General features: G+C 38.9%; 1 protein-coding gene across 9 annotated transcripts in view; it reads right to left on the minus strand.

The window, feature by feature from the left end:
* Positions 1-25,226, minus strand: part of NR1H4 (nuclear receptor subfamily 1 group H member 4) — an 89,800-nt gene that overhangs the window by 16,194 nt on the left and 48,380 nt on the right. For 5 of the 9 annotated variants that reach the window (XM_037847929.1, XM_037847937.1, XM_037847930.1 and 2 more), the window contains 4 exons: positions 6,110-6,319; positions 3,642-3,775; positions 2,180-2,278; positions 1,728-1,827 (listed from right to left, as the gene is read on the minus strand). In XM_037847929.1, the coding sequence (XP_037703857.1) occupies positions 1,728-1,827; positions 2,180-2,278; positions 3,642-3,775; positions 6,110-6,319 (543 nt within the window). The remainder of the gene's footprint in view (positions 1-1,727; positions 1,828-2,179; positions 2,279-3,641; positions 3,776-6,109; positions 6,320-25,226) is intronic. The other 4 variants (XM_037847935.1, XM_037847932.1, XM_037847934.1 and 1 more) reach the window with 2 other exon arrangements.

Below are 25,226 nucleotides of genomic sequence, written 5' to 3' on the forward strand. Positions count from 1 at the left end.
GGATAATTGAGTGGATGAATGAATGAATGAATGAACTGGAAACAAAATACACCTGCACATTCATGCATGCATGCATACACACATGAATAGAGAGAGATAAACTAATGCTATCAAATTCTAAATAATTTAGGAAAGTATTAAATGGCAATGGAAATTTAGAGACAAGAACATCAAGCATGATTCCTTTCATATTTTAATTTTTTTCCTTCTGCTTTATTCATTAAACACATATTGATTGTACTCTTTCTCTTCCACAAGAATTAGGGTTGGAGCTGGGAATGAAGAGATGTATAAGATAGTGCCATTGCTTTCAGAAAACATCATATTTCTCCCTTTTCTAATTCTTCCACCACACAGTGTTTACCTGCCCCAACCCCCATTTTCTTTCTCTCCCTCCAGCTCTTTGTCTTTTTTGTCAAGCCTTCAGCCTAATTAGCATTAACAAATTAAGTTCCTCTTTCATTGTTAATAAAGAAATGAAAGGATATTAATGTTTCAATCATAGTGAGAGTGGGCTCCTCACATTTATGAGTTTTATGATGGCTATGTCTATCCATGACACATTTAATAAAATAATGGCATAATCCTGCTAAAAAGAAGGTAAGTTAACATGTCCAATAAAAATCCTATATCAGAAAGCTACCTTTTGCAATTTAATATTACCGTTTTATGCTGTTATACAAAGTATCTGTTATACTCTTTTAGACTATGGGATCCGAATATACTAATGGTTTTAAAAAATACTGAAACAACTTAAACCTATTAGTTTGGGACACCACTGATAAGGTAGTGGAAAGAATCCTGCAGCCCAGTTTCTATACTGCCATCATCTATTAGAATGACTGTGGATAAGTCCCTTTCCCTCATTTGAATCTCTCTCCATTTTGTTTTTTCTCTCCCACCACCAGTGATTTATTTCAAGCCTTTTTGCCTGGACTAGTGCAGTAACATACAAACTAATCCTTCCTGTCTCCACTGTCTCCCCATTCAAATCCATCTTATACAAATCTTATAAAGTCATCTCTTTGCAACATAAATCTCACCATGCCCCTCTCTACAATCTGATTGAAAATCACCAGAGACTCTAATATCCAGGGGACAAGGATTAAGTTCCTTAGTAAGGGCCTTATCCATCTGTTACCAACTTACCTTCTGTCCAACCAAGGAGCCCATTGCACTTAATACTCCGGCCACAATAAATTTTCTCTCCCATCTCTAATCATCCCGTTCTTGTTCATGCCTCATTACATTTGCACAAGCACTTCTCTAATCGCAGTGCCCATTCTCCTCCATGCCACCTAGAAAACTCCTTTTCCTTTTAGACTCAACTCAAATATGACCCTCTCTGAAATCTTTCCAAACTCTTTCCCAGACACAATTAGCGACTCCTTCCTCTCTGCTCAAACAGCACTTTGTATATGCTTTTTATTTTAACTTCAATCACTCTTCTTGAAAATAATAGGTTGGTACATAGAAGAGAGTAAGTATTGACAAATACTTATTGATTGAATAAATAAATGAATGACAACTTTATGAAGTCTCCATTTCTGTAACAATTTAGAAGAATTAATACAAATTATTTTAAGACCCCTCTGGCTCTAGTATTTCATGTCCATTGTAATTAGATACATTACTTTAAAGCAAATGTGAAATGATTCCAATTTTACAGTGAACAGACTTTCCTCTCTTTCAGTGTCACAAGAGAAATAACTACATGGTTACATTACCTGGGAGCCTTTTTGTAAATTCTACAAGAATCTGTACATGGCTGGTAGCCATTTCAGTTAAAATAAGAAAATTTTCTTCTGCACTGAATTCTTCCTTTAACTAAATTTTAAGAAAAAAAAAAAAAAGTGATTAACAAGTGGATAAGAAAAAGGATAAATAAAGATAAAATTGTTAGACTAAAGAAGAACAAGATTACAAAGTCTTGCCATAAAATTTAAAAAGCCAACTCATGTTTCTCAGACCCTTGGAGAACAACTACTATTACGAAGACAGTTACGAGATTTCTTACTGTTTAATTGTTTAATGCTGCTAAAAGTTTAAACGTATAACTTTAATTCTCTGTTCTAATCATTTCAAATTGAGATATTCACATATAAATTCCTCCTTTACGATAGTAAAATCTCCAGAAAATGTTAAATTAAACCCATATATGTTCAGATATTGTACATACAATTTTATTTGTTATTTCTTGAGGCATCCTCTGTTTGCTATATGCATCCATAATATAATGTAGAAGATTCTGTTGATCTGGAGTGAGCTCAGTTTTCTCCTACACTGGCAAGAAAATAGAAGGTGTCAGGAAGGATGGTTAAAAGGCAACCTTCCTATAAGTGCATTCACCTAGAGTGAACTAGTAGCAGAAATTAATGAAAAAAGCCCTAATTTTAGCAGGAAATATGGGCTCTAATGCTTTCTCTGTTTCCTTGGGCAAACTATACCACATTTAGTGACTCATTTTCTCATCTGTAAAATTAGGATAACAAAATATTCCTTTCACATATTTCTTGGGAATAACTATTACTCTGGCTATCAAGCATACTGTATCCATTCATAGAGAAATTCAGTGAAAGTTCAAAGTTTAATCATAACTAAGGAAACGTTTTCACATATAAAATAGAGAACCCATCTAAGGATATTCATGTAGAGCAGAGGGTGTCAACCACAGATTGAACCAAATCCACTGATTTTTGTAAATAAAGTTTTACTGAAACACAGCCACACTCATTCATTTATATATTGTCTATGGTGTTTTCACATCTAATGACAGAATTGAGTAGTTATGATAGCACGTGGCACAAAGCCCAAAATATCTGTCCCTTTACAGAAAAAGTTTGCTGACCCCTCAAGTAGAGACTCATAAATTCAGACCTCAATATTATTCAGACCTCAACATTGTGTCAACTCTTCACTTCCATATACTAAAGTGTTATTAACAATTGGCACTAAGACAAAATAATAGTGTTACATATTTTTTTCTGAAATGATTACAAAATACATATTTGAAAAACTATATGTAGAATTTTTTCCTTGTCCTTAGTATTATAAATATTGAAAAGGGTATGACTTGGACATTTGTGGCTTGTTGGTTTTTCAGCTACTAGCAAATTAAAATTCCTCCAAATGACCTGTTGCATTTGTCCCAAGTTGCTCAAAGGATTTCTTGAGCAATTTGTGACAGCAGGGAGGGCTTTTCTCTATCGGTCCACAGATATCTCGTCACCTTGTTTTATCCATTGGCATGAACTAACCCAGAAGCCTATATTCAATCCTTCTCAGTTTGAGCGTCCCTTCTTAATAATGGTTAAAAAAAAAAGTATCAAAACTCAGTTTGAAAAATCCTTTTATACACCAAACCATTCCCACTGGCAGCCACTGGGAGGCAGGAATGGCATGGAGCCAATGAGAAGGAGAAATTTCACTTTTACTTTGTGTACTGCTATTATTTCCATTTTTATACCCAAACATATATTGCTCCCTTGATCAAAAAGAAAAGAAGAAATCCATTTAATGCACAACCGGAATGGAAATTCTGCTTGTGGCTGTGGCTCCCTCCATTTGGAAGCCTCCCAGCCAGACTGTAATGCCCCCCAAAAGTCAGCTCCTGCTTTGCAGACGTGGTTGCCTGTTGTTACCCTGCATGACTTCGTTGTAGAGGTCACTTGTCTCAAGTCGCGTCCTTCACTGTCTTCATTAATGGTCTGATCTGTGAGCTGCTTCACATTTTTTCTCAGCCGTTTAGATTTACACTGAATTTCAGTTAGCAAGCCTGAAAAATAGACAGCGATTTCCCCAATCACAGAAAGTACTATTGGATGTGGGGTAATGAGGCAGCAGATGTGTAGTGGGCTCTGAAGATCTCATATGCAATTGGGCACAGAGCTCACTCTAGTCCCTCCAAAAGAGAAGGCCAAGGATAACAAATTTATCCTCTGTGCGTCTCAGTTTCTTCATCTGTAAAATGGAAATAGTATCTACTCCATAGGGTTTTGTGTAGATTAAATGCAATCAGATCACTTTTTAGAAAATGGGCTTTATATAAAGATTCTTTAATACCAAAGCATTAGGTATTAGATTAAAAAAGACAAGTCAATATAGCCCACTTTTTTCAACTATTTAGAAGAGAGGACAATGAAACAAATTGTCCCCAATTCAAATGTGAGATAAAAGGGACTCAATTCAAATAAAGCCTTTCTTAAGTATTGGTTGGTATCATTAACCTAAAACAGTAAAAATTTCAAAACAAAATGAAAAAATTCCTTTATTTTTTTCAACAGCTATTACTGAGTATCCATGTGCCAGGGACATGCTGCATGTAAACGAATATAAAGAAAAATATAAAGCGCAGGTATAGTGACTTACACTCAAGAGTCTCTTCAAGGAACAGAAAAAAAGGAAAATTTATAAGAAATAATTGAAGTATTCCATGTTCATAAGTAAAATGATAAAGCCCCAAGATATCTGAATGTGAATTCAAAACATTCTGTAGTCCAGCTCATTTTAGAGATGAGAAAACCATGGCCCAGGCTGTTTAGTCACTTGTCCATTGTCCCACAGCCAGTTAGAGGCAGAACTGGGGTAAATCACATTTTCCCTATTCCCAGTCTAGGGCACCTTGAAAGTTGGTATTTCAAAAAGCATTAATTTTACTTTCATCCATGTTTGGATTACTGTACCATAAAAAGTATATAATTTTACATTAAATACATATAAGTAAACCTGTCAAGTACAATAAATGTCAAATCCTTTAGGGAAAAATGACAAATTATTGAAAATGTAATTAAAGATGAAAATATCTCAAGGTGACTTTGGAGATTTCTTTTCAATGATTATATGATATCATCATTGATTTACACTTCAACAGAGCTATAAAAATAATGTGGCACCATCTTCCGTATCTCCATTTAATTGACTGCCTTATTCTTCTTTCAATGTTAATGAAACAAAGTTCCAGGAACTTCTTTGTGCAGGGAATTTGTTTTATAGAATCATATGGAAGACCTACATCTGTTATCAGATGCCTTAGAGTTCATAAATAATACTAGAGACTCTTGTAGGTGGAATCATGAAAAAAGGTCCCAGTGCTCCAGTTGGAACAATTCATATTTAAATGATGAGCAATACGAGCCACCTGGTATCACAGTGTTTCCATTACAAGATTGAATTCCAGCAGCCGCCCTTATTGCCTGTCTCTTGTTTCATATATGCTAAGATGAGATTGTGATCAACCACTATAAAAGTGTCATCCATCCAGAGCTGGGTTATTTATCCTGACCTGTTTTTCTCCCCTCCTGCAGACATTATTTCTCTGGGTCCATCCCAGTAGCTTTTACAGTTTGGGAACAATAGAACTGGAGTCACTTTCGAAGGCTTTTATTTCATGTGGCATTCCCTCCCTGAGTGTTAGTCATCTCCTTGGTGACATTTGTTTGTCTATTTGTGTTTTGAAGAGGAATAGTATGTATCTCAGAATCCGAATGGTTTGTAAAATTTGCAGAATGAAAAATTAATTATGTTATTTACTATCATGCATTCTGTATTTTGATGAAGATTATGGTTCCTCACAAAGCTAGCAGTTAATACAGTGTCTTTTTATCAGATTGAAGGACCAAATTATATTAAAACTCGGAGAAGTTAATTTCCTGTGTAAACCTATACAAATTAGTTCAAAGCTGCACTAAGAGAAGAAGGATTCTTAAAAAAGGACTTGGTTTAAAACTCTATTTAGACAATTCAGAGGCAGTTATACCTTAAAAAGCATTCTTAATATTTCCCACAACTGTGAATTTTTATGCTAATTAAATTATAAATAAGAAGTATATTAAAACCAAATTTGGAGAAAACTTTTAGACTATCACTCTTTTTAGCTTAGTTATTTTAACTAGACTTATTATTTTAACAGTATGTTAATGTCACTTCAATCCACTTATAATCCATTGCAACAATGAATAACCAAAATCAGCTACTTCTTTCCAATGATCAGATGCTTTTTAGTTGACAGATTGGACAATTTCATTGGTTCATTATCCTTTCCAAGACACTTAGATGGCTTTGTAAATTCCTTCTTTAATATGTGAAGCACCATTATAATGATATGAATTACCTGGCATCTGCCTCCTTAGGAGATTTTTAGTGGAATTTAATTGCTTGATGAGAATACCTGTATACATACATTCAGCCAACATTCCCATCTCTTTGCATTTCCTTAGTCGACATTCTTGGCACTTTCTTCGCATGTACATGTCCATCACACAGTTGCCCCCATTTTTACATTTGTACACGGCATTTTTGGTAATGCTTCTCCTGAAGAAACCTATGGAAGAGACACTGAATGGTGTAAAAGACAGTCCTAACAACTTTAACTCAGAAATCACATTTAGATTGAGAGATACCAGAGGATTTTGTCATGAACTTCTGGGAAGCACCCAGACAATCTTTGAGCATATTGATGACAAAGGGTACTTTCAACTCTACTGCATTGTCCAGAAGGTTGGTATTTTAAATTTATCCCTAAGAAATTATAGCCTCTCCTAGGAAAAATCTTAGGTTGATTTTAGGGATAAATTACTTTGTAAACATCTTTGGGGTGGAGGTACAATTATGTGCCAGTGAGTGTAAGGTGCTGGTGGTACAAAGGTGAAAAATTCATCCCTGCCCTCTTAGCGCTTACAGTCTTGCCTGAGGGCAGAGGCACACAAATATCATGGACATTAAGTGTTCCATGGGTTCTCATAGGAGACTGTGTTGGAACATAACAGGTACAAGAGAATGTTCAGTTCTCGATGAGGGGGTCAGGATCAGAAGTGAGTGTTGAGCTAAGTCTTGGAAAAGGAGTTGCCATTTACCAGGAAGTTAGGGAGGAGGTCACATTCAAGGTTTCAATTCAGTACTTAACATGCCCAGTCTGGAGTAACAACAAAAATACCAACCTTGATTTAAAGGTAAACATCTCACCTGAGAAGGTGTAGCCCCAGCTGCCACCTGCTATAGGTGAGACACCTCAAGTCAGAGAAGAGAGGTGACTGGCTTCTTCCCTGTTTTTCCTTTGCCCACTTTCCACTCCTACTCTTTCTCTGCTGTCTAGCCATCCATAGTTTCTGACACTTTCAGAGTCAAAAGGGTGAGGGGGGAGTAGGGAGAGGATTGTGGGAGACAAGGGAAGATGGGACAGGCAAGTTTTACTTGTCTGGTGTTATAAGTTTGGCTTGTACTTAGCAAGGTCTCAAAGTTGACTTTTTGTCCTTTGGGTTTGGTTCTTTAGAGAACTCCCATCGTTGGGAGACTTCTGCAGTTCCTTGACGAGGGCAAATACATCTCCATTCCAGCCCACAGCTTGTATCTCCTTATTCAGCATCTAGGGGTTTGGCAGTTCACCTCCAGCCTCTTTACACTGGGGTCCTGCTGCCCCTCAATGGGGCCCTCTTGGAATGGATGTAAAAAAATCCCGTGCTGACTTTCTAGGGCCCAATGAAATGTGTGGGTGAGAAATCTCCCCTACTTATCCACAAGCAGTTGGTCACCCTTCTTCCTGCCCTTTCAGTTTCTCAGGTGAAAGTCAGACACCAGTTTACCATGTCCCTCAGATTTTTCTCCTCAAATTATCCTGTTGAAGACCCTTTCACATAGGCTGAGGTGAGGGGCAGCAGGACCTCCTTAGGATACATATTTTAGCTGCAAAAGGGAGGGGGTGCACCTTTTCCTAATTCTCAGAAAAGTGACATGTTCCAGTGGTGGCCTCGGGAGCAGACATACTTGTCCCACCCCTTTGCAGTGAGAACGTGGAATTACCAGAACTCGAGTAATATGCTCCGAAATCTTTACAAGACTTCTCTATAATTTCCAAGAGCTGATTCCTTCATACCCTCAGAGTAGATAAGATATTTAACTGGTTCTTGAATACCTGCTGTGAAATTTCTCAAGGTGGTCTCACTTTGTAATGTAGCATCTAGTGTCTTCATGTCTCTGCTGAAACTGAGACATCAAGAGCCCTTCCTACTTGAACAGCCTGTTGGAAAAATACCTAACATTTATTAAGTACTTACTAGCTATTGCTCTAACCACTTGACCTGCATTTTGTCACTTAATCTTCATATCGGTTTTATTACTTAGATAATATTAAATATCCTATGTTACAGATGAAGAAAAAAGGTATGATGCAGTTGAGTGACCTGGCCAAAGTCACACAGCTAATAAATGGATTACAAGGGTTCAAACCCAGGCATTCATGCATGAAAGCCTATATTCTTATCCATTATACCACGATTGCCTCCCTTGGGTCACAGAGAGTAGAATAACTTAATATTAAGTACCTATTATCCGAAAGGCACATTCCCATGATCTGGGAGATACCAAGATGAATAAGACATTCCTGTCTTCAGAGCTTCATCAACTTAGTGAGAAGACAAAGAAGTAACTTCACAGCTTAACACAAGATAGATTGACAGAATAGTAAAATAAATAATTATTGAAATGTAGAAGAAAAAGTGATGAATAATCATTATTGAGGCGTAGAAGCAAAAGGGCAACATTATATGCTTGTGAAGGTTTTGGTTATAAGGGGGGCAGGCAATCATATTGCAGACACAAAGATTTGCACGTTTATTACGGCTAATTTCCAGCAGAAGGAAATAAACTATTCTAATAAAATCAGTATCATATGACAATTTCCCAACAGCTGGAAGTCTAGTGTCTTGTGGAAAAGGCATTATATGGACTTGGGATGGCCCTCCTTAAGCATTTGAGTTGGGCCTTGGAGAATAAGCAGGATTTTAAAACATGGACCATGAGGAGGAAGGGCACTCTGGGAAATGAGCAAAGGCAGGGAGGTATGGAGGTTCCAAGGAAGAGTAAGCAATCCAGCTTGGTGGGAGGGTAGCATGTGGGGAGAATTAGTGGGAGAGGAGTGAGAGGATGTAGTGGGAGCAGAATGTGATTAAATGGACTCAAATGCCATGCAAAGGAGTTGAGAATTTACTGTGCAGAAAGATACAAGCCATTAGCGATTTTGACAGAGCAGGATATGACCTAACCTGCATGTTGGGAAGAATCGTTGGAGCAAGATGCAGAAAAGTGGAACAGGGAGTCTGGAGACTGGTGGCAGGTCACCAGTACCAGAGCGCAGCTGAATGGTGAGTGTATTCTTTTCCTAGGGTGCTCTAACAAATTATCACAAACTCTAAGCTCAGAACAACAGAAAATGATTCTCTCACAGTTCTGGAGGCTATAAGTTCAAAATCAAGGTGCCGGCAGGGCCATGCCCCATCTGAAGTCCCTAGGGAAGAATCTTCCCTTGCCCCTTCCTAGCTCCAGCCAATCTCAGTGTTCTTTGGCTTGTGGCTCCATCACTCTCTGCCCCTGTCTTCAGTGGCCATCTTCCCTGTGTATCTCCTCTATGTCTCAGGATCCAAATCTCCCTCCTTTCTCCTACAAAGACACCAGGCATTGGATTTAGGGCCCACCCTAATCCAGCATGACCTCTTCTTAACCTGATTACATCTGCAAAGACCTATTTCCATAGTGACACATCCCAGAGTAATTTGGGCAGATAATAAAAAATATATTTACAGCCTCCCCCTCCCCAGCCCCAAGGATCTGGGGGAAGGTGTGGATGTGTTGGACATCCTCACCTGGACTGGTGTTGATGTTGTCACAAACATTGGGACTGGCAGTTTGATGTGCTGAGCCCTCGATCATGGGACTTGCCCTTATGAAGCTCGTTACTGCAAAGGAGAGGCTAAACTTGCATATAGTTTTGCCTAAGAGTGTCCCCCTGAGTACCTCTTTGTTGCTCAGATGTGGCCCTCTCTCTCTCTAACTTAGCCATCTCAACAGGTGAACTCGCTGCCCTCCCCCCTACGTGGGACCCGACTCCCAGGGTTGTAAATCTCCCTGGAAATGCAGAATATAACTCCCAGGGATGAATGTGGACCCGGCATCGTGGGACTGAGAGTATCTTCTTGACAAAAAGTGGGATGCAAAATGAGATGAAATAGTTTCAGTGGCTGAGAGATTTCAAATGGAGTCGAGAGGTCACTCTGGCGCACATTCTTATGCACTATATAGATAACACCTCTTAGGTTTTAATGTATTGGAATAGCTAGAAGTAAATACCTGAAACTACCAAACTCCAACCCAGCAGTCTGGACTCCTGAAGACAATTATATAATAATGTAGATTACAAGGGGTGACAGTGTGATTGTGAAGACCTTGTGGATCACACCCCCTTTACCTAGTGTATGGATAAGTAGAAATATGGGGATAAAAACTAAAGGACAAATGGGGTGGGATGGGGGGGATGATTTGGGTATTCTTTTTTCACTTTTATTTTTTATTCTTGCTCTGGTTCTTTCTGATGTAAGGAAAATGTTCAGAGATAGATTGTGGTGATGAACGCATAACTATGTTATCATACTGTGGACAGTGGATTGTATACCATGGATGATTGTATGGTGTGTGAATGTATTTCAATAAAACTGAATTTAATAATAATAATAATAAAAGACCTATTTCCAAATAAGGTCACATTCACAGATAGCAGGGGTTGGGGTTGAACATATCTCAACCCACTACAGTGATCAATGACTGAGCCAGATTTGGGTCAATGAGAACTGGGAGGAGATAACAGAGAGAACATTTAAGGCTTGGTAACTAAATGAATATGGAAATCAAGGCTGAAAGAAAAATTAAAGATGGCAAGATTAACAAAGTGACTTACATATGGGCTGACATAAATTTTATTCAGAAAGATCTTAATGTTTTCCTAAATGTCAAATCCAACCAACCAAAGTCTAAAAACAGACTTCGTGCTTCGGGTCAATATTGATATTGGGAGTACAAATACCAAAGCATGTATTTTAAAAGAGACTATAGTCAAAAAAAGAACTTTTTTTATGGGTACCAAATCATTGAGCAAAATGAACACTTTAGCCAAGGGGTCAGTCTCAGCCCCTCCCAGAAATGATTCCCTTTAAAGCCATCATAGATACTAATAGACAGCCCATTAGTTTGCAGAATAAAATTCCTATTTCAAGATGAGTCACAGGAACAGTATGCAGCACAATTCTGCAGGTTTTTTATTCTGGTGTTAACTGAGAGAGAAATCATTATCATCTCAATAGCTGAATTAATTAGCTTTCACTCTGAGGTGGCAACACAATATTATCATCATATCATTTAAATGTGGGCACATATACTGTATTTATACTTATGCAAATCTATCCATACACATACCCCTGCTTCTATTGTTGCTCTTTATTGTGCGTACTCAACAATGCTCATATCAGAAAAGTCATTTGAAAATAAATGGAAAGGAAATTCACTGAGAAACAGAGGCTCCTGGGTAATAAGAGATGAGAAGACAGAGCTGACATTGTCATCGGGGGACGTGTGGCACTAGGGGGATTCCTGGGTGGCAGGCGAAGACCTCTAAGATGGTTGTTTTCAACTGATCCCTCAATTCTGTGAAATATTGCACAGCCTGCTTTGTTGCTTCTTCATACAGGTGGAACTACAGACTGTACCCTATTCCCAATTCATATGCCCACATGCATGCATACACATCCCAAACTCCAGCTGACGGACAGTAGGCTAGCCATTAATTTGAAACAGGTAAAACTGATTTTTTAAAACATTGTTCATGATGTTTTTGAAATAGCAGCAGAGCTGAGCAACTAGTGATTTTACATCTAATAAGACCTAATGGAAACAACTGTTAGGTCTATCTCAGTACACTGTGGAATAAAAAGAACACACACGGAGGCGGGGCAAGATGGCAGACTGGTGAGCTGTATGTTTTAGTTACTCCTCCAGGAAAGTAGGTAGAAAGCCAGGAACTGCGTGGACTAGACACCACAGAGCAATCTGACTTTGGGCATACTTCATACAACACTCATGAAAACGTGGAACTGCTGAGATCAGCGAAATCTGCAAGTTTTTGCGGCCAGGGAACCCGCGCCCATCCCTGCCAGGCTCAGTCCCGTGGGAGGAGGGGCTGTCAGCTCCGGGAAGGAGAAGGGAGAACTGCAGTGGCAGCCCTTATCGGAAACTCATTCTGCTGATCCAAACTCCAACCATAGATAGACGGAGACCAGACACCAGAGAATCTGAGAGCAGCCAGCCCAGCAGAGAGGAGACAGGCATAGAAAAAAAACAACACGAAAAACTCCAAAATAAAAGCGGAGGATTTTTGGAGTTCTGCTGAACATAGAAAGGGGAAGGGCAGAGCTCAGGCCCGAGCTCAGGCCCTGAGGCACATATGCAAATCCCGAAGAAAAGCTGATCTCTCTGCCCTGTGGACCTTTCCTTAATGGCCCTAATTGCTTTGTCTCTTAGCATTTCAATAACCCATTAGATCTCTGAGGAGGGCCCTTTTTTTTTTTTTTTTTTTTTTTAATCCTTTTTTCTTTTTCTAAAACAATTACTCTAAGAAGCCCAATACAGAAAGCTTCAAAGACCTGCAATTTGGGCAGGTCAAGTCAAGAGCAGAACTAGGAGAGCTCTGAGACAAAACGCAATAATCCAGTGGCTGAGAAAATTCACTAAACACCACAACTTCCCAAGAAAAGGGGGGTGTCCGCTCACAGCCATCATCCTGGTGGACAGGAAACACTCCTGCCCATCACCAGCCCCATAGCCCAGAACTGCCCCAGACAACCCAGTGTGACGGAAGTGCTTCAAATAACAGGCACACACCACAAAACTGGGCGTGGACATTAGCCTTCCCTGCAACCTCAGCTGATTGTCCCAGAGTTGGGAAGGTAGAGCAGTGTGAATTAACAAAGCCCCATTCAGCCATCATTTCAGCAGACTGGGAGCCTCCCTACACAGCCCAACAGCCCAGAACTGCCCTGGGGGGACGGCACTCACCTGTGACATAGCACAGTCATCCCTCAACAGAGGACCAGGGGGTGCACAGCCTGGAAGAGGGGCCCACTTGCAAGTCTCAGGAGCCATACACCAATACCAAGGACTTGTGGGTCAGTGGCAGAGACAAACTGTGGCAGGACTGAAATGAAGGATTAGACTATCGCAGCAGCCTTAAAACTCTAGGATCACCAGGGAGATTTGATTGTTAGAGCCACCCCCCCCCCTCCCTGACTGCCCAGAAACACGCCCCATATACAGGGCAGGCAACACCAACTACACACGCAAGCTTGGTACACCAATTGGACCCCACAAAACTCACTCCCCCACTCACCAAAAAGGCTAAGCAGGGGAGAACTGGCTTGTGGAGAACAGGTGGCTCGTGGACGCCACCTGCTGGTTAGTTAGAGAAAGTGTACTCCACGAAGCTGTAGATCTGATAAATTAGAGATAAGGACTTCACTTGGTCTACAAATCCGAAAAGAACCCTATCAAGTTCAGCAAAAGCCACAAGGCCAGAAACAACAGAAAATTATAAAGCATATGAAAAAACCAGACGATATGGATAACCCAAGCCCAAGCACCCAAATCAAAAGATCAGAAGAGACAGAGCATCTAGAGCAGCTACTCAAAGAACAAAAGATGAACAATGAGACCATAGTACAGGAGACAAAGGAAATCAAGAAGACCCTAGAAGAGCATTAAGAAGACATTGCAAGACTAAATAAAAAAATGGATGATCTTTTGGAAATTAAAGAAACTGTTGACCAAATTAAAAAGATTCTGGACACTCATAGTACAAGACTAGAGGAAGCTGAACAACGAATCAGTGACCTCGAAGATGACAGAATGGAAAATGAAAGCATAAAAGAAAGAATGAGGAAAAAAATCGAAAAAATCAAAATGGACCTCAGGGATATGATAGATAATATGAAACGTCCAAATATAAGACTCATTGGTGTCCCAGAAGGGGAAGAAAAGGGTAAAGGTCTAGGAAGAGTATTCAAAGAAATTGTTGGGGAAAACTTCCCAAATCTTCTAAACAACATAAATACACAAATCATAAATGCTCAGCGAACCCCAAATAGAATAAATCCAAATAAACCCACTCCGAGACATATACTGATCACACTGTCAAACACAGAAGAGAAGGAGCAAGTTCTGAAAGCAGCAAGAGAAAAGCAATTCACCACATACAAAGGAAACAGCATAAGACTAAGTAGTGACTACTCAGCAGCCACCATGGAGGCAAGAAGGCAGTGGCACGATATATTTAAAATTCTGAGTGAGAAAAATTTCCAACCAAGAATACTTTATCCAGCAAAGCTCTCCTTCAAATTTGAGGGAGAGCTTAAATTTTTCACAGACAAACAAATGCTGAGAGAATTTCCTAACAAGAGACCTGCCCTACTGGAGATACTAAAGGGAGCCCTACAGACAGAGAAACAAAGACAGGACAGAGAGACTTGGAGAAAGGTTCACTACTAAAGAGATTCGGTATGGGTACAATAAAGGATATTAATAGACAGAGGGGGAAAATATGACAAACATAAACCAAAGGATAAGATGGCTGATTCAAGAAATGCCTTCACGGTTATAACGTTGAATGTAAATGGATTAAACTCCCCAATTAAAAGACATAGATTCACAGAATGGATCAAAAAAAATGAACCATCAATAGGTTGCATACAAGAGACTCATCTTAGACACAGGGACACAAAGAAACTGAAAGTGAAAGGATGGAAAAAAATATTTCATGCAAGCTACAGCCAAAAGAAAGCAGGTGTAGCAATATTAATCTCAGATAAAATAGACTTCAAATGCAGGGATGTTTTGAGAGACAAAGAAGGCCACTATGTACTAATAAAAGGGGCAATTCAGCAAGAAGAAATAACAATCGTAAATGTCTATGCACCCAATCAAGGTGCCACAAAATACATGAGAGAAACACTGGCAAAACTAAAGGAAGCAATTGATGTTTCCACAATAATTGTGGGAGACTTCAACACATCACTCTCTCCTATAGATAGATCAACCAGACAGAAGACCAATAAGGAAATTGAAAACCTAAACAATCTGATAAATGAATTAGATTTAACAGACATATACAGGACATTACATCCCAAATCACCAGGATACACATACTTCTCTAGTGCTCATGGAACTTTCTCCAGAATAGATCATATGCTGGGACATAAAACAAGCCTCAATAAATTTAAAAAGATTGAAATTATTCAAAGCACATTCTCTGACCACAATGGAATACAATTAGAAGTCAATAACCACCAGAGACTTAGAAAATTCACAAATACCTGGAGGTTAAACAACACACTCCTAAACAATCAGTGGGTTAAAGAAGAAATAGCAAGAGAAATTGCTAAATATATAGAGATGAATGAAAATGAGAACACAACATACCAAAACCTATGGGATGCAGCAAAAGCAGTGCTAAGGGGGAAATTTATAGCACTAAACGCATATATTAAAAAGGAAGAAAGAGCCAAAATCAAAGAACTAATGGATCAACTGAAGAAGCTAGAAAATGAACAGGAAACCAATCCTAAACCAAGTACAAGAAAAGAAATAACAAGGATTAAAGCAGAAATAAATGACATAGAGAACAAAAAAACAATAGAGAGGATAAATATCACCAAAACTTGGTTCTTTGAGAAGATCAACAAGATTGACAAGCCCCTAGCTAGACTGACAAAATCAAAAAGAGAGAAGACCCATATAAACAAAATAATGAATGAAAAAGGTGACATAACTGCAGATCCTGAAGAAATTAAAAAAATTATAAGAGGATACTATGAACAACTGTATGGCAACAAACTGGATAATGTAGAGGAAATGGACAATTTCCTGGAAACATATGAACAACCTAGACTGACCAGAGAAGAAACAGAAGACCTCAACCAACCCATCACAAGCAAAGAGATCCAATCAGTCATCAAAAATCTTCCCACAAATAAATGCCCAGGGCCAGATGGCTTCACAGGGGAATTCTACCAAACTTTCCAGAAAGAACTGACACCAATCTTACTCAAACTCTTTCAAAACATTGAAGAAAATGGAACACTACCTAACTCATTTTATGAAGCTAACATCAATCTAATACCAAAACCAGGCAAAGATGCTACAAAAAAGGAAAACTACCGGCCAATCTCCATAATGAATATAGATGCAAAAATCCTCAACAAAATACTTGCAAATCGAATCCAAAGACACATTAAAAAAATCATACACCATGACCAAGTGGGGTTTATTCCAGGCATGCAAGGATGGTTCAACATAAGAAAATCAATCAATGTATTACAACACATTAACAAGTCAAAAGGGAAAAATCAATTGATCATCTCAATAGATGCTAAAAAAGCATCTGACAAAATCCAACATCCATTTTTGATAAAAACACTTCAAAAGGTAGGAATTGAAGGAAACTTCCTCAACATGATAAAGAGCATATATGAAAAACCCACAGCCAGCATAGTACTCAATGGTGAGAGACTGAAAGCCTTTCCTCTAAAATCAGGAACAAGACAAGGATGCCCGCTGTCACCACTGTTATTCAACATTGTGCTGGAAGTGCTAGCCAGGGCAATCCGGCAAGACAAAGAAATAAAAGGCATCCAAATTGGAAAAGAAGAAGTAAAACTGTCATTGTTTGCAGATGATATGATCTTATATCTAGAAAACCCTGAGAAATTGACGATACAGCTACTAGAGCTAATAAACAAATTTAGCAAAGTAGCGGGATACAAGGTTAATGCACATAAGTCAGTAATGTTTCTATATGCTAGAAATGAACAAACTGAAGAGACACTCAAGAAAAAGATACCATTTTCAATAGCAACTAAAAAAATCAAGTACCTAGGAATCAACTTAACCAAAGATGTAAAAGACCTATACAAAGAAAACTACATAACTCTACTAAAAGAAATAGAAGGGACCTTAAAAGATGGAAAAATATTCCATGTTCATGGATAGGAAGACTAAATGTCATTAAGATGTCAATTCTACCCAAACTCATCTACAGATTCAATGCAATCCCAATGAAAATTCCAACAACCTACTTTGCAGACTTGGAAAAGCTAGTTATCAAATTTCTTTGGAAAGGGAAGATGCCTCAAATTGCTAAAAACACTCTAAAAAAGAAAAACGAAGTGGGAGGACTTACACTCCCTGACTTTGAAGCTTATTATAAAGCCACAGTTGCCAAAACAGCATGGTACTGGCACAAAGATAGACATATAGATCAATGGAATCGAATTGAGAATTCGGAGATAGACCCTCAGATCTATGGCCGACTGATCTTTGATAAGGCCCCCAAAGTCACTGAACTGAGTCATAATGGTCTTTTCAACAAATGGGGCTGGGAGAGTTGGATATCCATATCCAAAAGAATGAAAGAGGACCCCTACCTCACACCCTACACAAAAATTAACTCAAAATGGACCAAAGATCTCAATATAAAAGAAAGTACCATAAAACTCCTAGAAGATAATGTAGGAAAACATCTTCAAGACCTTGTATTAGGCGGCCACTTCCTAGACTTCACACCCAAAGCACAAGCAACAAAAGAGAAAATAGATAAATGGGAACTCCTCAAGCTTAGAAGTTTCTGCACCTCAAAAGAATTTCTCAAAAAGGTAAAGAGGCAGCCAACTCAATGGGAAAAAATTTTTGGAAACCATGTATCTGACAAAAGACTGATATCTTGCATATATAAAGAAATCCTACAACTCAATGACAATAGTACAGTCAGCCCAATTATAAAATGGGCAAAAGATATGAAAAGACAGTTCTCTGAAGAGGAAATACAAATGGCCAAGAAACACATGAAAAAATGTTCAGCTTCACTAGCTATTAGAGAGATGCAAATTAAGACCACAATGAGATACCATCTAACACCGGTTAGAATGGCTGCCATTAAACAAACAGGAAACTACAAATGCTGGAGGGGATGTGGAGAAATTGGAACTCTTATTCATTGTTGGTGGGACTGTATAATGGTTCAGCCGCTCTGGAAGTCAGTCTGGCAGTTCCTTAGAAAACTAGATATAGAGTTACCATTCTATCCAGCGATTGCACTTCTCGGTATATACCCGGAAGGTCGGAAAGCAGTGACACGAACAGATATCTGCACGCCAATGTTCATAGCAGCATTATTCACAATTGCCAAGAGATGGAAACAACCCAAATGTCCTTCAACAGATGAGTGGATAAATAAAATGTGGTATATACACACGATGGAATACTACGCGGCAATAAGAAGGAACAATCTCGTGAAACATATGACAACATGGATGAACCTTGAAGACATAATGCTGAGCGAAATAAGCCAGGCACAAAAAGAGAAATATTATATGCTACCACTAATGTGAACTTTGAAAAATGTAAAACAAATGGTTTATAATGTAGAATGTAGGGGAACTAGCAGTAGAGAGCAATTAAGGAAGGGGGAACAATAATCCAAGAAGAACAGATAAGCTATTTAACGTTCTGGGGATGCCCAGGAATGACTATGGTCTGTTAATTTCTGATGGATATAGTAGGAGCAAGTTCACAGAAATGTTGCTATATTAGGTAACTTTCTTGGGGTAAAGTAGGAACATGTTGGAAGTTAAGCAGTTATCTTAGGTTAGTTGTCTTTTTCTTACTCCCTTGTTATGGTCTCTTTGAAATGTTCTTTTATTGTATGTTTGTTTTCTTTGTAACTTTTTTTTTCATACAGTTGATTTAAAAAAGAAGGGAAAGTTAAAAAAAAAAAAAAGAAAAAGAAAAACAAGGAAAAAAAAAAGATGTAGTGCCCCCTTGAGGAGCCTGTGGAGAATGCAGGGGTATTCGCCTACCCCACCTCCATGGTTGCTAACATGACCACAGACATAGGGGACTGGTGGTTTGATGGGTTGAGCCCTCTACCACAGGTTTTACCCTTGGGAAGACGGTTGCTGCAAAGGAGAGGCTAGGCCTCCCTATGGTTGTGCCTAAGAGCCTGCTCCCGAATGCCTCTGTTGCTCAGATGTGGCCCTGTCTCTCTAGCTAAGCCAACTTGAAAGGTGAAATCACTGCCCTCCCCCCTACGTGGGATCAGACACCCAGGGGAGTGAATCTCCCTGGCAACGTGGAATACGACTCCCGGGGAGGAATCTAGACCTGGCATCATGGGACGGAGAACATCTTCTTGACCAAAAGGGGGATGTGAAAGGAAATGAAATAAGCTTCAGTGGCAGAGAGATTCCAAAAGGAGCCGAGAGGTCACTCTGGTGGGCACTCTTACGCACACTTTAGACAACCCTTTTTAGGTTCTAAAGAATTGGGGTAGCTGGTGGTGGATACCTGAAACTATCAAACTACAACCCAGAACCCATGAATCTCGAAGACAGTTGTATAAAAATGTAGCTTATGAGGGTGACAATGGGATTGGGAAAGCCATAAGGACCACACTCCACTTTGTCTAGTTTATGGATGGATGAGTAGAAAAATAGGGGAAGGAAACAAACAGACAAAGGTACCCAGTGTTCTTTTTTACTTCAATTGCTCTTTTTCACTCTAATTATTATTCTTGTTATTTTTGTGTGTGTGCTAATGAAGGTATCAGGGATTGATTTGGGTGATGAATGTACCACTATGTAATGGTACTGTAAACAATCGAAAGTACGATTTGTTTTGTATGACTGCGTGGTATGTGAATATATCTCAATAAAATGAAGATTAAAAAAAAAAAAAAAAAAGAACACACACACAGTGAAAACTTGTACAGTAGTGAAAGTTAGAAAAATTCTGCAAGAACACCTAAGCAATTAGTAACACAATTTTTCTCTAGGTAGAGGAGTTGGGTGATTGGCATATAAGCTGCAGGGAAGATTTTCAGTAAATAGTGGTATCACCTTTAAATGTGGAACCATGTGAACATATTATCCTACTCCACATATATAATATAAATATTATGATTTAATTTAATATTTGAAGCAATGCAAGCCTTTCCTGGTCTTCTGAGAGGCAGCAAAAAGGGAATCATAAGGCATACATGCAAAGAATTTTCTTCTGGTGGGTTGATAATTTTTTCTCCTCTTTATGGAACATAATTTAGTGCCCTCTCTCTCAAGCCAAGGTTTTTAAACACAGTTCAGAGCAGAGCAAAGAGAGAGAGACTCTTTCAGTACAGCAACTCACTCAAGTTATGCTAGGAATGGCCACTCTAGTCTATGTTATACAAAAGTCTGAGTTTCTTGTAGATGTTGGACACAGAGACTGGATGGAGAGCAAAGCTTTCCTTGGTTCCTTTCTCCACATGCAGGGACACATGTCCTCTCCAGCTCCATCCAGGTGTTCAGAAGAAACTGAACAATGGATACCCTGACTAAGCTGAAAGCTAAGGAGAAGAAGAAGGATGCAGGGAAGGATGATAGCAAAGCTATTTAAGAAACCAAGAGGCATCAGGGTCAGGATGAAGGTGAAGGATGTCCACAGAAGTGACCTCAAATTTGTCACCAAGGGAAAACAAAGCAGAATGAGCTGAAGAGGCCATAGAAGCCACTGCCAATTCCCCATCCACAATACTCTGTGTGGAGCACAGCAGGAGACGGGGAATAAAGCATTATCCTGGAACTTCTGGATAAACATGCAGTTTGACAAAACACAGTTATATTTCTCCCTCTTAAATCCCACTAAATGTCAGTAAAGGAATAGAAGGAATGAGAGAGGGAGCAGCAGAATATGAGAGGTTTCAACACATTTCCCAAAGACAGAAAGCAGATGGAGGATTGGCAACTGGCATAGTGGAGCCAAGAAAGTCAGGGCCAAAGTCCTGAAGAGTGTCGCTGATGAGAGTCAAGCCATCTGCCCTGCAGAACCACTGAGGGCTCAGCATCTGGAGGCATCGGGTACTGCAGAAGTGGGGGTGATAGATGGGCCTGGAAACAGAGAGACTGGTTGAAATTCTGTACATAGAGTGGTTGATGCAGGCAGACAACTACCCCTCCCTTACCTCCTTCATGGGATATTGCAGTTTTATTTCCTGAAGAAAGTGAACTAGAGACCCTGTGATACCAGACATAGCAGAGGGAAAGTTAAAATGAATGTTGAAAATACAAGAATCCATAAGTCTATATTACAGAATTTGCAAGATGCCGGTCCCCATTAAACCCTAGAATATTGGCTTAGAGCTTATGGTGGATTGAATTATGTACCCCAATTTAAACCTGTTCTTGCTCTTGATCTGTTTTCCTGTGGGTGTGAACCATTGTAAATAGGATCTCTCAAAGGTGTTATTTTAGTTAAGTATGGCCCAACTGAATGATGGTGGATCTAATCTGGACTACTGGAGTCTTCTATAAGCAGAAGAAATTCAAATATGGAGAAAGCCACAGGGAAGAGTCTGAAGCCAGAAGTCAATGGGAACCCAGAAAAGAAAGGAAAGGGCATTGCCATGTTATGGGAAAGCCAAAGAACCCAAGGCTTGCTGATAGCCAGAGCATTACCAACCCCAGGAGGAAGCAAGCCTTCTATACAATTCCTTGATCTGGTCTTCTGGACTCTGAAACTGTGAGGCAATAAATTCCTGTTGTTTAAGCTAACCCATTGTGTGGTATTTATCATAGCAGCCTGGAAAACTGAGACAGAACCTCAGGTCAGGAAATTGGAGAAGTCGTCTTCGGAGGAACTAACATACAGAAAGCAGTATTTGGGGATGCCTCCAACAAAAAGACGGACTCATCCCCATTCAGGGAAGCTCACCAGTTGAGAATTACCATAGATGCCCATAGTTTCCAGTAAGCACCAGCCTGGCTTGCAATCACTAATGATTAAACAAGAATTACCTTACATTTGAGAAAAATTTCCAGTGATTTGATTTTTAAACTATATTCACATGCTATTTAACTAAAACAAAAATGTTTGGCAAATCCTTCTAGAATTCCATTTAATTAGCAAAGAATAACACTTTTTTACCCTAATGGGCTATGCCATCCTTCAGCTAGTGAAGGCATGATAATTATATTACTGGCTACCACTTACATAGCACACATTTTGTACTAGTCATTGTTCTAAACATTTTGCATATGGTGATTCATTTAATATTCATAATAATCCTATGAGGTACATAATATTATTATGCCCCTCTTACAGATGAGGAGACTGAGTCCCATAGAGATGCAGTACTCTGCTCAAGGTCCTAGAGATAGTAAATGGTAGAGCTTGGATTTTGATCCCTGATAGTCTAATTTCAGACTCTGTGCTCATCACTACTTTATGCTTCCCTTCTCGTAAGGACCTTACATTCCTAAAAACTGTCATTAGACATTAATCTCCCCCAATCCCACTGTTGGGGATTGAATCATGTCCCCCACAAAAGGCATGTTCAGGTCCTGTGGGTGTGAACCCGTTTGTAAGCAGGACCTTGGAAGATGTTATTAGTTAAGGTGTGCCCAAACTGAATGAGGGTGGGCCTTAATCCAATACGGCTGAAGTCCTTATACGGGGAAAATTGGACACAGAGAAAGAAGTCACAGGGAGCTGCCTGCAGCTGGACGTCAACAGAACTCCAGAGAAAGGAGATGACGCTGCCATGTGCATTGCCATGCGACAGAAAAAGCAAGAACTTAGGACGGCCAGCAGTCAGCTTCAGAATGCCACAGTCTGTGGGATAAAGTGTCACCTTGCTGATACCTTGATTTTGGACTTCTCCCAGACTCAAAACTGTGAGCCATTGTTTCAAATCAATGTGATTTGAAACAGAATAAGTAAAGTCATAGAATCAAAATTTAGAATATAGGTTACCAGGGGACCAGGAAGGGACAGGGAATAGGAAGTTGGGCTTAAAATGTACAGAATTCCCATTTGGAATGATGGAAATGTTCTGGTAGTGGACGGTTGTGGTGGTAACACAACATTGTGAATGCAGTTAACAGCACTGGAATATATATCTGAATATGATTAAAAGGGAGAAATGTTAGATTGTATATATGGTAACAATAAATTAAAAAAAAATTCATGGAACTATACTACATAAACAGTGAACCATTAGTTAAATGATAGACTTCAGTTAATAGTACAATTATAAAAATGTGCTTTCATCATTTGTAACAAATGTTCTACACCAATGCAAGGTGTTGGTGGTGGGATGTTATATGGGAATTCTATTTTTTATGCATGATTGTTCTGTAAACCCACAACTTCTCTAATAAAGAAAAAAAAAATAAAACAGGAAAAAAAAACTGAACCAATAAATTCCCATTGTTTAAGCCAACTGCTGGATGGCATTTGTTTTAGCAGCCTGGAAACTAAGACACTTACACAGCATGGTAATACCCTACTCTTTCCTCTCTATCTCCAAAACTCCTTCAAAAACATCCCACGCTCTCTCTTTCCTTTGTCCCCTAACTGTCTTTTCTATGTTTTCTTACCATTAGGTAACTGCAAAGCAGACAAACTAGAGAGACACACTGCCAATACTAAAATGGTAAGTCTTCGGTTTCCATCACATGGTTTCTTGTGTTTTTCTTTAGGATCTCAGCCCTTCTCCTTGAACTGCTTGTTGAAATCTTTAGAACTTGATCATAGCTACCTGACTGCCTGGCAGAAACAGATTCAGACTTTCAGTTTTGAAAAGGCAAACCCCAAACTTTTGAGGTGTAATTGCTAAAAAAATTATTTTTAATATTTAGTTCTTCTAAGTATGGATTCGAAATTTTATTTTTTCCCTTTAATCTCTTGGAAAGCTAGATAAACAGGTACCTCTACCTAACTTTTCCACACTTAGTTTCACCAACTACAATTTCTATTCAATTCTTTTTTTTTTTCTGAAGTAAGCTTGAAAATGACTGACTTTGAATTATTTTTGGAAGTTGCCAAAATGTCATTACAAAATAGACAAATATGCAATTTACTCATCAAAGACATTTATCAAGCCTCTCTACTCCCTTTTGTCAAAAAAAAAAAAAAAAAATACCATGAAATGAGAAAATGGTTTATAAAAGAGAGAATTCAACTCCAGTGAATCAAAACTTTTGATGAATCTCTGGAAGAAAAGAGAGTAAATTTATGAAGAACCAAAATTATGGAGATCATGACCCCAAACAGGTTTAGAAGAGTGTGGGCTTTAGAGGAATGAAAGAAGCCCTGAGTCCAGATACAAGGAGAGGCAGACAGCCCTAAGGCATTCACAAGAAGTATCACGCTATTCCAGGAGATGGCAAACTATGGCCAACTTTTGTACGGCCTGCAAGCTAAGAATGATTTTTACATTTTTTAATGGTTGAAAAAAAAGTCAAAAGGAGAATAAAATTTCATGAAATGTAAAAATTATATGACGTTCAAATTTCCATATCCACCAATAAAGTTTTATTGGAATACAGCCAAGCCCATTCATTTTCATATTATGTATATCTGCTTCCATGCTACAATGGCCAAGTCCAGTGGTTGTGTTAGAGACCTTAACACCCACAGAGCCGACAATATTGACTACCTGGCCCTTTACAGAGAAAGTTTGATAACTCCCGTGCTAAGCTATGGACAGCAGTGGCATTTGCATGTCGTCACAAGTAACGAATCTAAGCCAGAGAGCAGGGACGATGTCCAGGAGGAACTGGGAGGCTGCGTGTTTGGAAGACAAGAACCAGAATGTTCTATAAAACAGTACAACTTGTATTCCCTCTCAATTTCCAAAAGCAGATTGCAGAAACACAAACAGCATCCTCAGGGAAGTGAACAGGGAATCTCAGAGGCTAGATAGTGAGGTCACTCTCCCCTTCCCAGTATCATTTGGAATTGCCTTTGCAGGAATGTGCCTTGGAGGCAGCTCTGTGTGTGTTTCTCCTTTTACCTTAACCTATTAATATAAAGTGCAAGAGAAGGTGTAAAAGTGTGAGGTAGAGGATTGATACGTTGACTGGCACAAATGACAGGTTAATGGTTTTCAAACCTGTTTTTATAAGGATGAAAAAGCCCTGAATTTATTCATCCGCTCAACCACATAACTGAACTAGAAGAGAAAATAAATTTACCTCATTGTAGCATTGTAAATGAATATGATAAATCCTAACAATTTTTTTAAAAGATCAATATGATTATTTGGCCTCATGATTTTGGGTGGCCAAAAAATAAAGCCTCTCCCAATCAAGCCCACAATTAAAGAAACTGCAATTAGTTGTAATGAAAAATAAGGAAAGAAGGGCCATCACTACTAATCCCATGGACATTTAAAGAACATTAAAGGAATATTATGAATAACTCTATGTATAAAAATTTGATAGCTTAGATGAAATTCCTTGAAAGACACAATCTGCCAAAATGCATACAAGGAGAAATAGATCATCTGAATAGGCCTATATCTATTAAAGTAATTGAATAATCATTTC

Source organism: Choloepus didactylus, chromosome 8, assembly GCF_015220235.1.
Source record: "Choloepus didactylus isolate mChoDid1 chromosome 8, mChoDid1.pri, whole genome shotgun sequence".
NCBI classification, from domain to species: domain Eukaryota; kingdom Metazoa; phylum Chordata; class Mammalia; order Pilosa; family Megalonychidae; genus Choloepus; species Choloepus didactylus.